This window comes from Vigna angularis, chromosome 3 (genome assembly GCF_016808095.1).
Source record: "Vigna angularis cultivar LongXiaoDou No.4 chromosome 3, ASM1680809v1, whole genome shotgun sequence".
Taxonomy (NCBI): Eukaryota; Viridiplantae; Streptophyta; class Magnoliopsida; order Fabales; family Fabaceae; genus Vigna; species Vigna angularis.
In genome coordinates, this window is record NC_068972.1 from 29,478,069 (window position 1) to 29,494,908 (window position 16,840).

Genomic DNA, 16,840 nt, shown 5'->3' on the forward strand with positions numbered 1-16,840 from the left:
GAAAAGAGTGAAGAAGGAGAGAGATGACATTAGAAAAGACAAGAAAGAGTGCAAAAAGAGAAGTCGAAGGCACCGCTCAGCGGCATTTTACCGCTGAGCGGCACTCAGGAGGTTGCGGGAGTCACGCTGAGGGGCAAAATGGCCGCTGAGGGGAAGAAACGAGTCACGCAACCACCGCTGAGCGGTAAATAGCGCTGAGCGGCACTTTTTGGGCTTGGGCTTTTGTAATCTTTTGTAACTCTAGAATAGTATATAAGGACTTGCACGTCCTAGGGTTAGAGATCTTTGGCAAAAACGAGGCAAACACTCTCTCTTCCACCCCTTTGAAGGAGGATCTTGGATGCTCAGGCTACCTCTTCACCTTTTTAGGGTTTATTCTTTCATTCTTTCATTGTTCATCTAGGTTCACCATGAATATGGTGAACTAAACCTTGTATGTTTGTTGGGGAATCAATGTAATCTCTTGAAGCTCTCATATATGGAATTTATGCTTGCATCTTAATCTAAGACTTATGCTTTCTTTCATCATTAGTTAGGGTTTTTCCTCTTTGCTTAATGCTTGCATTGTTTAACTCATTCTATTGCATGATTATTGGTTTTGTCGATACGGACACGTACGGGGAAGTCTAGATCCGGGGAATTTCTCCCAATATTATACTGACAATATTATATTGGTTGTCGTTAAGCTCCTGCGCTCATGAACTAATCATTAGGAATGCTAGGAATTGTATGAACTATTTGATTAGGGAGAAGCCATCTAGAATGGTACTTTAGAGAGTGGCATTAACAATGATGATTTGAATGTTGAAATCCTAAAATGTATGAGAGTGGATGAGATGAAATTGACCCCCAACAACATATTCATTCATATAATCCATTGAAAGTGTTTATCTTTAGTCTTTGCCATTGATCAATTCATGCATACATGTTTAGTTTTCGTCTTGCATAATATAATCCAATTATTTCGTTTGTAAGTCTTAGCTAATCAACAAACCACACAACTAAACTAGGTCGTGAGTCCTTTGGGAAGAACGATACTTGGTCTTACCAAGTTTATTACTTGAACGATTCGGTCATACTTGCCGATTGTGAAACAAGTTTGTGACATCATATTTTGGTGCTTACAAATTTGTCCATCACCTGTAACCTCTGGCTCTTCATCTTGATGGCTAATCATGTGTGCATCTTGAAATGCAGCTTCATAACTAGCTTCTTCCTCCTGTGTTTGCATCTCATCTTTAAAGACATCTACAACAACTCTCTCCTCTCGGTCTTGGAGCATCACTATACCTTCGTTTACATCAATGATAGCTTTGGCCGTTTTCATAAACGGTCTTCCAAGAATGATATGTATCTTTTCTGTCTCCATCTTCATCACCACAAAGTCTGCCAAGAACTGGAGTTTGCCAACACAAACTATAATGTCCTCTGCAATCCCACATGGTTCCTTTGAAGATCCATCAGCCATTACTAATTTAACCTTTACAGGTTTCATATTAACATCGCCGATTTTCTCCAATAAAGAGTAAGGTATCAAGTTAACACTTGAACCTAAATCAAGAAGAGCTTTTTTAATCCTTTTCTTCCCTATAATACAAGGGATAGAAAAGCCTCCTGGATCTGTTGCTTTTGGAGGGAATGGCTCCTTTTTAACAGTTTTACAGTTCTTTGCCTCATCATCTCTACGTCTTTTCTTTGTAGAGACGTCTTCATCAGTTCTAGTGTAAACTGCAATTTGTTGTAGAATCTGCTCCGAAGGTGCACCATTATCCACCATCTTGAATAGTTCTGTGAAATCCAGTTGTTTCCCTTGATGCATTGGAAAAGGAAAAGTATTTTTGCTCTCTATTTCTCTTTTCTCTTTTGTTTCTCCTTTGTCTAACTCAATTATCTCATCATTTGTGCTCTCCACCACTCTACATTCTTCCCTAGGGTTAACCTCAATATTAGCCCCAAAATTTCTATTTGGCCTTTCTTCCACCTGCTTGGTGATCTGCCCCATCTGAATCTCTAAATTCTTGATAGCAGCTTCAGTGCTCTTTTGGGTAGACTCAGTTTTCTGTATAAATTGATTCACAGTTTCTTCCATCTTTATGAACCTTTCATTAAATGCAGCAAATTGTTGCCATAAAGTTGGTTGTTGCTGTTGCTTGTTGAATTGCCCATTTTGTCCAGCCTGCCCATTCTGCCCTTGACCAATGCTTGGGTGTGGTTTCCACCCTTGATTGAAGTTCCCTTGACGGTACGGAAACTGGTTGGCCATAAAGTTCACATCTTCCAAAGCTTCTGCTGGAAAGGCACATTGACCATTTATATGGTCACCTCCACATAATTCGCACAACTGAGATTGTACCTGTGCAGTAGTCTTCAACTCTTTAGGCAATTGTGCAAGTGTTTTCGTAAGAGCTTCCAGTTGTTGAGTTAGAATTTTATTTTGTGCTAGCAAGGCATCATGTGTTTGTAATTGAAGAACTCCTTTTTGTTGCATAGGAGCTCCTCTTTCACTGTTGAGCTCATTATCACTAGTAGCCATATTTTCAATAATTTCTGTTGCTTCCTCTGGAGTTTTTCATTTAATGTTTCCTCCTGCTGAGGCATCAAGCATCATCTTGGTTTGTGAACCAAGACCTCCAAGGAAGGTAAGGACTACTTCCACTTCATCGAATCCATGCGTGGGTGTTTTTCGTAGCAAGCTTTTGTATTTATCCCATGCATGACCCAGTGACTCTTCCATGCCCTGCCTGAATGAAGAAATCTCTTGCTTGCCTTTGTTCACCTTTGATTGTGGGAAGTATTTATTTAGAAACTTGGTTACCATTGCTTCCCACTCTGTGAAACTTCCCTCTGGAAAAGAATTTAACCAAAGCTTAGCATTGCCTCCTAATGAGAAAGGAAACAAGCTAAGTTTGATCGCTTCATCTGGCACCCCATTGATTTTCACTGTGTTGCAGATCTCATTAAATGTAGTGAGGTGCTCATATGGGCTTTCATGAGATAACCCATTGAATTGATTGCTCTTCACCAGTTGGATCAATGCTGGTTTGACCTCCATGTTAGCTGCATTGACTCTAGGTCTAGCTATACTGTTAAAGTGCTGAGGTCCAGCTGTATTGGTGTAATCAGCAAGAGTTCTTCTGATATTATTGTTCTCCATATTTTCTGTGCTATGGTCAGAACCTTGTGGTGATGGTTGCAACAGAGTTTCCGTAGAAAGGAAAAGTTCTCTAGATTTTCGGATTCTTCTCCTCCGTCTACTCTCGTTTAAACCTTCAAGAAGGGGTTCTGCAGTTATCTTGCTCCTAGTTCGAATTGCCTCCTGCATACACAAGAACACAAAACCCTAGAATATTTGGTTAGCACAAAAAGATATAGGAGAAGATATAAGATTCAGAGAATAAAATAAAATAAAATAAAAACAGAAAAAATAAAATCAGAAAAATAAAAACAGAAATTCAAAATTAAAGTCAAAGATAATCAATAATCACACAAATTAACCAGTTAAACCACGAGTCCCCGGCAGCGGCGCCAAAAACTTGATGACAAATTTATGAACACCGAAATACGGCGCCACAAACTTGTTTAACAATCGGCAAGTGTGACCGAATCGTTTCAAGTAATAAACTCGGTAAGACCAAGTATCGTTCTCCCAAAGGACTCACGGCCTAGTTTAGTTATGTGATTCGTTGATTATTAAAGACTTAAGAACGAAATAAGTGGAGTTTAATATGCAAAACAAAAAATAAACATGTATGCATGAATTTGATCAATGGCTAAAACAAAATACAAACACTTCAATGGAATATATGGATGACTATGTTGTTGGGGTTATCAATTTCATCTTATCCACTCTCATATACTTTAGGAATTCAACATTCTTTTCATCATTGTTAATGCCACTCTCTAAATTACCTTGCAAGAAGGCCTATCCCTAATTACGATTTCATACGATTCCTAGCATTCCTCATAATTAGTTCTTTTAGTGCAGGAGCTTAACGGCAACCAATATACTATTGGGAGAAATTCCCCGGATCTAGACTTCCCCGTACGTTCCCGTATCGACAAAATCAATAATCATGCATTGAATGAGTTAAACAAAGCAAGCATTGAGCAAAGAGGAAAAACCCTAACTAATGATGAAAGAAAGCATAGGTCTTAAATACAAGATGTAAAAACAAATTCCATATATGAGAGTTTCACAAGACTACATTGATTCCCCAACAGCAATACAAGGTTTAGTTCACCATATTCATGGTGAAACTAGATGAATAATAATGAAAGAATGAAAGATAAAACCCTAGAAAGGTGAAGAGGTAGCCTGAGCATCCAAGATCCTCCTTCAAAGGGGTGGAAGAGAGAGTGTTAGCTTCGTTTCTGCCAAAGATACAAACCCTAGGACGTCCTAAAGCTTATATACTATTCTAAAATTACAGAAAATTTAGGCCCAAGCCCATAAGAGTGCCGCTCAGCGGTAAGTGCGTGAGTAGGTTTCTTCTCCTCAGCGGCCATTTTGCCCCTCAGCGGATCCCCCGTGAGCTCCTGAGTGCCGCTCAGCGGTAAACTTCCACTGAGCGGCAGTTGCAGCTTCTCCTTTTGCACTTTTTGATGTCTTTTCTGATTTCATCTCTCTCCTTCTTCACTTCTTTCACCTTAAAACCTGCACAAAAACACTGAAATCAAGCATAAACCTGTCCAGCTCTCTTATTTCGGAAAATATGAACAAAAGCATGATTTCAAGCTAGTTCCTAAGGGTTAAAGGTTGCTTTTAGTATCAATTTCAAGCATAAAAATAACAGTTTTTCAATTGTTTTCACCTTATCAGACCAACGGCAAAGCTGAGGTGTCTAATAGGGAGATAAAGAGGATTTTAGAAAAGACAGTTACTTCATCAAGGAAGGATTGGTCTTAGAATGAATTGTTCATGTGAATGAATGAATTATGCACTCTCTTAACTCAAGGAACTTTGTTGTCCAGAAAAACCAATTTTTCTTCTTAGCCCAGCCACGTTACAAGCCTTGAAAAGTCCTGGTGATGATAACTTGCTTGTGAGTATGTTTGATTGTGGTTAAATTAAAGGCAAAGTTGATTCATGTGACATGGTGATAGTAGAGTGCATAAGTGTACCTCATTATACACTTTTGAATGCTTGAGTGAAACACTTTTTGAGTGAAACAATGGAGAGGATTAGTTCCATGCATTATAAGATAACATTCTTGCTTGGTTGTTGATCATTCATGAGTTTCATCTACTGTATGTGGGATAATATGAGCATCATAGTGAATTTGATTGACCAATGCATCAATATATCTTGCCTGAGATTTGTATGATAAGCAGCAGTGGGTGATTTCTTGTCTTGGAAGAAAGTGTTTGTGATATGCTGAATCATTGAAGTGTTGTTTAGGCTGAGTTACATTTTGTTTTGCTTGAGGACAAGCAAAGTTTCAAGTTAGGGGTTGGGATAACGGTTGATTTCACCGTTATTTGAGAGTAAATTTTGATATCAAATGAACCCTTTTTGAGTTAGAAACTTGTTTGTTCTCTTGATTTTGGTTTCTTTTGGGAAATAAGAGAGTTGAGGTTACACTTGAAGATTTTATCACTAAATCCCCTTGGTTTTGTAGGATATTGGGATGAATTGGAAGAGGAGTTAAGTTGTCAAGAAGTTGGAACTCATAAAGGAAAGAAAGAGCACCAGAAGAGAAGGTTACATAAGGTCGCACTCACGCTTGGGCGCCCCTTTCATCACCCTCAGCGCAGGAGCTTCGCAGTCACGCCTGGGCGCCCATTTTGGGGCGCTAAGTGCCATCTTTCCTGCAATGTTTCATGCCTGAGCACCCTCCATTGGATGTTGAGCGCCATTCTCTCGCAAGCACACCTGAGCGCCCTAAGTAGGGGCGCTAAGCGGTGGCAACGTTGGCCCATGGCCCAATTCAGCCCTATTTAAGGATTAGCTCGACCTAGAGAAGGTATCTCTTGACAGAATTGACACAAATTCAGATTTTCTCCAACTCTCTAAAGGCAGAAGTGGATGCGGAAGCTCTCCTCTTCAGTTTTTAGGGTTTTTCTATCTTTTTCATACCATTGTTCATCTAGTTTCTCCATGACGATGAGGAACTAAACATTCTTTGTTGTTGAGGGATGATGAAACCTTGTGAACTCTCATGTATTTGAATTGATTCTTATTTATTTATGCTTCTTTCATTAATTGTTGGGGTTATTCTTCTTTGCTCAATGCTTGTTATGTTTAACTCATTCATGGCATGATTATTGGTTTTCGTGATATGGACACATACGGGGAAACCTAGATCTGGAGAAATGCTCCTAAAATCAGTATTGCCTAGACATAGGGATATGAGTTTTGGTTATCCTAAGCTCATGTGCGTATGTAAGGCAGAACTAATTGCTAGGGAGACAAGACATTGTAAACTAGTAATTAAGGATAGGCTTTCTTCGCCGAGACATCGGGTTTTAAGTAATTTAGAAAGTGATATTAACATTAATGAAGAAGATGAATTCATACATGCATGAGAGGAAACGTGGTGAAATTTAAACCCCAACAACATATTCATCTCATATTTTCAACATCATCCATTCACCTTTGTGTTTTTCTTTCAATTGGTCAAAATTGCATTCATGTTTATTTTTATAGCATTTGCATTCAAAACCCCTAAATTATTCTTCAAAAGTCTTAATTAGTTGGGTAATCACATAACTATTTAATGTCGTGAGTCCTTTGGGAAACGATACTTGGTCTTACCATTTATTATTACTTGATACGATTCAGTACACTTGCCGACATCTTAACATTTGGCCAAGCCTACATCCAGTGTACTTCCAATCAACCCGAGATGGAAGCCAATGCACTATATAGATATGAGTTTTTACACCAAGGGCTTTACAACGACCATACGTCAAAACGTAAATCAACTCTCTAACTCACTAATCTAACTATAGGCAATACAAAAACAGACAAGTAGCAAGAACAATCCTCTTCTACTGTCACTGTGAACCCCTTTGAGACACCCTCAAAGTCAAGAACCACGTTCTTCTTCCTGTAACACCACAGGGAAACCAACAACCCTCAGCATTTGCCAAAGCTTTTCCTGATCACGCAGAATGCACATTCCTGTGCAAAACGATTAGACTTTGTATATCAACCTTGCTTCTCAAGAAATCTTCAAGACTTTATCACCACGGTAATTGTTGTTTCTTGGAGCTTTTCTCTCTTCTGTAAGATCCCAAATCATTCGTTGAAAACAAATATGAAAGTGTAAATCATTATTCTTCTTACCGAATTCAAATCATGTGTCTATATATAGTAAAGCAATTAGACGTTTTTTAATCGATTATCTCATTAATTTAATCAAATACGCAATTCAATTATAACATAATAACATCAATCAAAGCAGTTAATTGAATGGGCAATTAATATAATCGATTTACAATCACTACAAAAAAGGAGGGCATTACCGAAGGCCAGAATCCTTCGGTAACATCCAAAAGCCGTCGATAATGATAATTTACCGAGGGATTAGCGACGGCTATTAGACCGTCGGTAAACATGTTGTCGCTAACCATTACCGACGGCCTATGTCCCTCGATAATTATCGAAGGGCAGAAGCCTTCGGTAATTACCGAAGGACAGAAGCCTTCGGGAATTACCGAAGGACAGAAGCCTTCGGGAATTACCGAAGGACAGAAGCCTTCGGGAATTACCGAAGGACAGAAGCCTTCGGGAATTACCGAAGGACAGAAGCCTTCGGGAATTACCGAAGGACAGAAGCCTTCGGGAATTACCGAAAGACAGTATCACATAACAACTCATTTATTTCTCTTTATTTCTCTATAAAAGCTCATTTATCACAAGGCAAATTCCAATTCACTATAACAGCTCATTTATTTCTCTGAAAAATCTGCACTTATCCAATTAAAAAAAACACAATTTGTGAATGCACAAGAACAAGTTCACCGACCAGCTTAAGCAGACAGGTCAATTTGACCGAATAATAGCAACGTGCAAAATTGAATTCCTAATGCACTACACCTACAATTAACCAAACGAATCTGATACATACTGCATGATATGACAAAACAAACAACAATTACACTACTTTCCCATGTGATCTCCGAAGCTCTTTGGAAATATCTCGAAGCTGAGAGAGGTAACAGGATTCCCTTGAAGGACCCATTTCTGAAGAATGTTTGTGGCGCTTTGCTTGGGGAGCCTTAGCCTCAAGATTCTGCTCCTTAGGTCATCACCTTCCACACTCTCTTCAACTAAATCACTGCTCACAGCACCCAAAGACACAAATCTTGTTCTGTTCTGAACATAAGTAAAACGGTTACTTCTGCAAGATGAGAAGATGCAATTTTCAGATCAATTACCCATAACCAAACACTCAATTATGATGGTTGACAAGAAAGTATGATTAGAAAAATCAGTTAAGATGCAGAATCATAAAAGATTGGTAGAGAATAGAATTGAAATTTATGATGCAAGACTTTAGTATTGAAAAATAAACAAGACACGAATAGCTTTATGCCCACATAATTAGCAAATATGATGGGTAAGATATGCAAGAGAGGGGTTTAAAACCTACTTAAACCGACAATAAAGTAATTAATATAGCACCTCTTATATATGTAGTATCATATGCAGAGACACGTAACAATTTGCAGAGACACATATCATATGCAGTATCATATGCAGAAGGACATATATAAGTGTAAGGATCAACATTTGATGAGAATGAGACACGTAACAATTTCAGACGCGCTACTTATACTTGTTACAATTTCAGACGTGCACGTAATAATTCTAAGCACTTGGTTCAATTATAAATAAAATCAAAATTTAAATATTAATTTATACTCCTATCGAAATTCACAAAACGCTATATTTGATAAAATCAAATACAAAATTTAATTTATACACTCATATCTCATCTCTTTATCTGTGCAACAATCAAACTCGATCTTACTGGAAAAATCTAATTAACTTAAATATTATATTCACTAATATTTTAATCAATCAAATAATTAAGAGATTTATTGGAAAAAATAGTAATAAAGGAATATAAAGCCAATTTGAAACGATACACAAGAGAAGCATATGCAACCAATCAATTTCGTTTTTCATATTTATTATAAGATTCAGTTACTTTTACTTTGATAAAGTCAAAAAAGTTCAATATTCCATACGAGTTAAAGTCAACTTTTAAAAATAAGATTAATGATGCACTATATAAATATCTTTCCATTAATATATGAATAGGTCTTTTCTCGATAATAGGCCAAACATCTTAATTTATTACTTAATTTATTAATATACTTCTTCTTGAATAAATCTATTTTTATAGAAATTTAAGCAAATAAATTTCTTCAAACTTCATTTATATAAATCAACTCATTTAGTATTTCACAGGTTAATTTTGACCTATGAATCATGTACATCTATCTATAACCATGCCAATCAAATCAATTACAGTTGGAATTGATATTTACGGTACAATGCTTCCAATTATTCATGCAAAAAAGCAATTAAGATAAACGTTCAACCACATCAATAATTGATCAAAAGTGAAAAGATGTGTGGACTTTTCAAATCATGGGAAAAAGAAGTATTGTTCTTCCAATTGCATTTAATCCAAGGCTTTTAGATTCCGGAACAGAGATGCATCCAATAGCACTTATATAAGGCCATAGTTTTTGGAACATCATCCAATTCATTTCAATCAAATCACCCAAAACATTCATAAACTCTACATAACACATAAGCCCTTGTAATTTCCAATTAAAATTGTAACTTATACGAATTAATATGGCTTTTGCTTCATCCAAATGAAACTACCAATAACATAATCCTGAAAGCAAACCATAAAAGTTCTCAAAGCAGTGGTGAACAAAGAATCATACCAGGGTCATCAAAGAAGCAACCAATTCCGGTTGCTGAGATTCCAATAGCATGTGTTTCAAGGTACAACACCTGTCCAAGGAGTCCAGTTTCCCAAAATAATCGTGGATACATCTAGACATTCTTTTCACACAAAGTAGGTTCCATACGGGCCAACATACCAAGGCTGAAGCAACCATCACTTGCAATGTCCTTCAAGAACGTGATACACTTGTAAAACAAGATATACAATATTCGTGGAGTATCAGTTCAGATTCTAATTAGAAATAAGACTGATATTAGTGTTACACAATTAATGGTATAATATCATTGTACATTAGACTTATCAATATATAGAATCAATCAAAAGCTAAACTAATTTTGCAACTCAACCAGTAGATGTTAAGATAATAAAGCACAGAAATAAGTCAAAGCTTTGATACCCAGATACACAAATCCCATATTGTGATGCTATTAGAAATAAACAACATTCTGTTCATTTATTTAGTAGAGACAAAAGTACCAGACAATATGTGATAATTGTGAAGTGGATGGATATATTATTACTTTATACAAACCAAATAAACTGTGTTTAAATAATAATTCCTGCTTCAAACCAAAATCCAAATTTAACACAGTTATCTATATTAAAAACAGTAGCATAAACCCTGACGTTCATCCTAATAAACACATCTCTCATCTCCTCACTAACTGTGTTTCATTTCACAATCTAACTAGAAAACTATTTGATCATGTACAACATAATTCACAGACTTTAAGAAACTCCATAAACCAATGCAAAATTCAAAAGACATGTAGGCAATCACCAATTACCACATACCTAGTGGCACGAAAGTTGCTTCGCAAGCTGCCGACAATCAGATTTGAGCAGTTCATACAGTGGAAGCTCATCGGGAAACCCTCAGGTTTGGTCCACAAAAAGTCAGGTAGCATAGCTTTCTTCAATTCATCAAAGTGATTTTTATTCATCACCAAGAAATACAATCCTTGAGGCAATCCCATCAGGTTTGCTCCCTTGGCCTCGCTTCTCCGAATGGACTAACCCCTTAGGTTTCCCCACATTCCCATCCCCCCCTTTATTGGACACCGACAGAGACCGAGGTTGCAGAACAAGCCTTGGTCTCCCTCCACCAGCACCAACACTCTCACTACCAACGTTGGATTCGCCCATCTTCTTGTTCTAGTCATTTGAATCAGCATCACTGGAGCCAAACCCAATAACCTTCCTCTTTCAGTCAATTTCAGTCCAACACCACTTCACTGCAACGCCCTCGACACGCCAACCCCAACAACCCCTACCTCTGTCGCAACACTCACAAGGACCAAAACACGAACCCTAGCCACAAACCAGCCACCAACGAACCGCTGTTAGCATCTGCAACAGCAACCACTTCAAACCGCCTTAGGGCGACAACCTCACGCTTCAAACCAACGAACCGCTTCGAACAAAGAGTAGGGAATGGAAGAGCGCCACCCAGCAACGAACCTCCGTCAACATCCACACCACTAAACTCGCACCGTCAAACCGCAGTGTCGAACCGACTGACCGCCACCACCCCTAACGCAAACGCCAACTTCCACGAGTCACAACCCTCCAAAGTAATAGCCACCAACGAACCCACCTCCGCGTTAGCAACACAACAATGGCTTAGGGTGACCAACTTCGGCTTACGGTAATGACGAACAAACTAGGGAAGGGGAGAGAGGGATTTCTGAAATTGAAGAGACAAGGGAAAGGGAGACGAGGGAATTCTGAAATTAGGAAATTCGGAGCAAAAAAACCAAATTTCTAATCGCTGACATTACTAAAGGCCTACATGCCTTCGGTATATTATGTGACCAACACTTTATAGAAGGCCTAAAGGCCGTCGATAAATTCTCGTCGGTAATTACGCTCTTTCCTGTAGTGAATAAATGCTTGGTTAACATATTTAAAAATATGACTGTTGTGACAGTGATGTCCAACATTTAACCAGTTTTCAAATATTAACAAACTTAGTCGAATACAAGGAGCATGCAATCGATTAAGTAGAAACACTTAGCATATATTTGAAAACTTTTCTTCTCAAAATACATCACAACACACTTGAAAAATATTTATGCAAACATACGAGTTTTAATCGATTTAACCAATAATGTAATCAACTTAAAACTTGTTGCTTTGCCACACTTTAAAGTTCAAACAGCCGAAGCTAGGTGCTTGTGGTTTTTCATTTCTGAAACCTCATATTATGCATACAGAGATAAAATCACATATCAAACATAGTGGTATGTTATAATCAACACATTATGTTCACAAATATGCATGTACTAATACAACACAATAAGCATAAAAAAATAACATGTATAACACAGTACATACACATGTGTTAGTATTAATTATGTGTTGTCATCATCAAAAACACAGATATTATTGAGATTGTGGGTTAAGCTAAACTTGTGCTCCTCCTATCAACAATCTCAACAATACCCAATAGAATAATATTTTTTTTTAATGGTTTAATCATTTCGGAGGTTCCTATTTCTACATAATCGTCTCAAATAGGTCCTCGCATTTTTTTTATCTCAAATAGGTCCTCGTATTTTTTTATCTTAATTAGGTCCTTGTTTTTTTAAAATTGAGTCAATTGGAACCTTGCCGGTAATTGGATTGGACGACGTTAAAATTTTTGTGTCTTCGCTTGCTGACTATGCAAATTTTAATGACGTGGCTCAATGGGGTCTCCTTAGGTAGAATTTATTTTATTTCAAGTTTTAAATAATTAAACCTAATTTATTTTATGACTTCTGACAGCATGCTCCATCGCCATAGTAGACACCTTCAGAACCTTGCTCAACACTGCTGTCACGCATGCCGCGTTCTCGCATATCTCCTTCCTCTCCTCCCTCGTCGAAGACACCTTCTCCACCAGCGCCGGATCGTTCTCTAATGTTGCTGACTTCAGCAATTCCACAACCACGCCTTCCTTCTTGGCTACTAAAAGCTTTGACTCGGCATCCGCGACGATGAATTTTAGAACCCTGGCGGAGGCAAATCTTGAATCGAAGCCTCCTCGTTTCAAAATGAGAAGTAGAGAATCTAGGCTCTGTTTGTTTCCTTTGAGCAAAGAGTTTCTCAATCCATTGCGATCTTCGACGCCATCGAAAATCAAAAGCAGTGGCCATAGCTTCATTTTGACGCCGTGAACACTGTTATCTGCCACCACCTAAGGCTAAGTCCAAAACTACTTCTCTATTCTTTCCCCAAACCCTTTTTCTCTGCTCCCTAGATCTACTGCCCCAACCCACTTCCCCCAGATTCACTTCCCATTTATTGTTTAAGATTTGAAGATTCTAGAATGTATAAACCCCCTAAGTTGTATTAATTTAAAAGTTTAAACAATTAGGCCATATTTGCTTACTATTTTCAAAAATAGTATTGGATGAACAGAACGAAGGCATTGGTTGTCGGTGGCTGATTGACTGATCTCAGTCTCTACGGTATTTTATGGATAAGAGAAGCACAAAAAAGATAAAATACTTTTGAATGATCTGTTTGCACGATGCGTGAAATCACTACAACTTCGAAAACCCTAACAGGAAGAGGACACCCGAGGAAGAAGACAATGCTTTATTTTGTCTTTTATAATTAAATTTCACCTAATGCATAATTAAATTCCACCTAATGCGATCTTAGTGTGCCACATCAGAAACTTAATTTTGATATTAAAAACACCCTTTTTAATTTTGAAACTTGCTTTAACTCATGTTTTTGCTTTAGTTTTGTGAATAAGAGAGTTGAAGGTGCATTTAATGGTTTTGTGCTAGATTCCCTTGATTTTGTAGGCTATTGGAATGATTTGAAAGAAGAGTTAAAGTATCGAATGGTTGGAATGTAGAAAAGTCAACCAGAATGCAGAAAAGTCAACTAGAGTGCAGAAAAGTCAATCAGAATGCAGAAAAGTCAACTAGTCAACCAAAATTCACTAGTGCAGAATTGGCTTTTAACGTCATCCAATAGACGTCCGTCCACCAAATCCCCAACGTATATAATTGACCGGTGGCATATTCGTAAATAAGTGGAAACCTAGACGTCCGTCCTTGCTCGCGACAGACGTTTATAATGTGAGGAACGTCCGTCCAACACAAACGGACGTGTATAGTGAACCCATGGCAGCCCTTTGGACGTCCGTCCTTGGTCGAGACGGACGTTCGTAATGTTATGAACATCCGCCTCCTAGGACGGACATTTAATAGCTGGCCATGTCAGCCCTTTGCACGTTCGTCCTTGGTCGAGACGGACGTTCGTAATGTTATGAACGTCCGCCTCCTAGGACGGACGTTTAATAGTTGGCCATGTCAGCCCTTTGAACGTCCGTCCTTGGTCGAGACGGATGTTCATAATGTTATGAACGTCCGCCGCCCCAGGACGGACGTTTAATAGGCTGGAGAAGTGAACGTTCACAAGTACCCTGCCGGCCTTAAAATGTCCTTCCTTGGTCGATACGAACGTTCATAATGGGCTAAATAAGGTTAACTCATGTAAGCCCTGTGAACGTCCGTCCTTGGCCGAGGACGAACGTTCATTGAGTGATGAACCCATATGTTCATAACGTTAAGTACCTTGCAGCCTTAAACGTCCGTCCTTGGTCGAGACGGACGTTCACAATGGGCTAAATAAGGTTAACTCATGTAAGCCCTGTGAACGTCCGTCCTTGGCCGAGGACAGACGTTCATTGAGTGATGAACCCATATGTTCATAACGTTAAGTACCCTACCAGCCTTAAACGTCCGTCCTTGGTCGAGACGGACGTTCACAATGGGCTAAATAAGGTTAACTCATGTAAGCCCTGTGAACGTCCGTCCTTGGCCGAGGACGGACGTTCATTGAGTGATGAACCCATATGTTCATAACGTTAAGTACCCTGCCAGCCTTAAACGTCCGTCCTTGGTCGAGACGGACGTTCACAACATTATAAACGTCTGTCCTTGGTCGAGACGGACGTTCACAACATTATAAACGTCCGTCCTTGGTCGAGACGGACGTTCACAACATTATAAACGTCCGTCTCGACCTGGGACGGACGTTCAAAGGGCTGAACAAGGCAACCCATGTCAGCCTTTCGAACGTCCTGTTCATCTCACTGAACGTCCGTCCTTGGGCGAGATAGACGTTTTTAACATTATAAACGTCCGTCCCCTAACACGAACGTTCAAAGGGCTGACATGGGTTCCCTTGTTCAGACCTTTGAACGTCCGTCCCAGGTCGAGACGAACGTTCATAAGATTATAAACGTCCGTCTCGACCTCGGACGGACGTTCACAGGGCTGAACAAGGGAACCCATGTCAGCCCTTTGAACGTCCGTCCCCGTATGTCGGACGTTTAATGTGCTGACAGGGTGGTTGGACATTTAATTGTCTTTAGACCCTTAAACGTCCGACATGGGGGGCTGGACGTTTATATTATTATAGACGTCCAAGCCCGCCACGGACAAACGTTTAAAGGCTGGCATGGGGAGTTGAAATGTTCAGGTGTTAGTATAATAGACGTCCGTCCCGCTCAAGTGGACGTTTATAATATTATAGACATCCGGGACGACCCAGGACGGACGTTTAAACCCACCCGCGAATATCATTTTTAAATCCTCATAAACGTCACATTAGTGACGAGCCGGACGTCTATAATATTATAGACGTCCGGGCCCCAGCGTAACGGACGTCTCAGTGTACAAAAAGCGCTCCCCGCAAACCCGTGACCATTGCACTTTTTGAAACGCGAAAACTGTTCATCGTCTTCCTCCCGAACGCTGCTGCGCGGTTCATTTTCCAGGTACGTTTTCTGTTTTTTGGACCGTTTTAATTGTTTTTCAATCCGATTACATTGCTCTGTGATGAAATGCCTTTGATTTTAACCGATTAAAAATCGTTTTCGGTCCGTTTTTTTGCAGTCTCTTGCGTGTTCTTGGGCGGTTTCTTTGATTGTTTTTGGACTGCGTTTTAGGCATTTCACTCCTCCATTTCGCTTCTTCTCATTTCAAATCCACTTTTCAGGTTAGCATGTTGGTTGAAAAATTTTTGTATGCATGTAATTAATTGGGTTTTGTGAATGCACGTTTTTTACTGTCAAATGTGACTGTGTTATTGGCTTTTGAATATATGTGTACTAGTTGTGTTATTATATGTTCCAAAGAATTGAGTGACACTTAGTTCCCGTTTGAAATTTAAGACAAACGATTAATCTTTTAATCGTTTGTGTTAAATTTTGAATTGTCCGATTGGACAGTTTGAAAAAATTAATTTTCATAATTTGCAATACCATGTGAATTGGAGTTTAAGGATAAGATTGATAAAATTTCGGTTCAGTACTTGTGTTGTTCTCTGGATGCATATTTGATTGTGGTCATCGTTGACTACTCTCATTTCGTGTATTTCGGAGACCAATGCGAAATGCTGCCGAAATCTTATCAATTTTATTATGTAGACTTCAATATGCACGTGGCTGAGCAAATTATGAAAATTAATTTTTTTGAATGGGTAGGGCCTAACCTTGTGAGAGTTAAAACACTTAACTGATGACTTTATGAACATAGTATGGATCGAAGCTGGATGAACGAACGTCGCACCAGTGATGAATATGAGAAGGGTGTTTCGAAGTTCTTGCAATACGTTGAACAAAATGCTAAGTCTGTCAACGGGACATATTTTTGTCCTTGTGTGCGTTGTCTTAATCAAATACGGCAAGACTTAGGCAATGTGCATGACCATCTATTCATGTACGGTATAATGAGGACTTATACCGTTTGGACTTGGCATGGAGAAGTACTTGAGCAGCCTACCACGTCACGAGGAACGAATTATGTGGAAGAATGGATGAGTGACCATTTAGAGGACATGATACGTGATGTCGGTGAAGATAATTTTGGAAGGGTATGATTCTCTTATTAATGATT

At 38.8% G+C, this 16,840-nt stretch overlaps 1 protein-coding gene across 2 annotated transcripts; it reads right to left on the minus strand.

The window, feature by feature from the left end:
• Nucleotides 1–7,924: 7,924 nt before the first annotated feature.
• On the minus strand, nucleotides 7,925–11,648 carry LOC128195960 (uncharacterized). 2 transcript variants are annotated; one of them, XR_008247920.1, is made up of 3 exons: nucleotides 10,731–11,648; nucleotides 9,913–10,120; nucleotides 7,925–8,345 (listed from the first exon to the last, which is right to left on the minus strand). XR_008247920.1 is itself a non-coding variant. In XM_052875191.1 (3 exons), the coding sequence occupies exons 1-3, from the start codon at nucleotides 10,910–10,912 to the stop codon at nucleotides 8,340–8,342; spliced, it is 378 nt and encodes a 125-aa protein (XP_052731151.1). In that variant the 5' UTR covers nucleotides 10,913–11,648; the 3' UTR covers nucleotides 7,925–8,339. The 2 variants fall into 2 exon arrangements, 1 of the variants encoding a protein (XP_052731151.1); XM_052875191.1 differs by having other exon boundaries at nucleotides 9,913–10,102.
• Nucleotides 11,649–16,840: the final 5,192 nt, after the last annotated feature.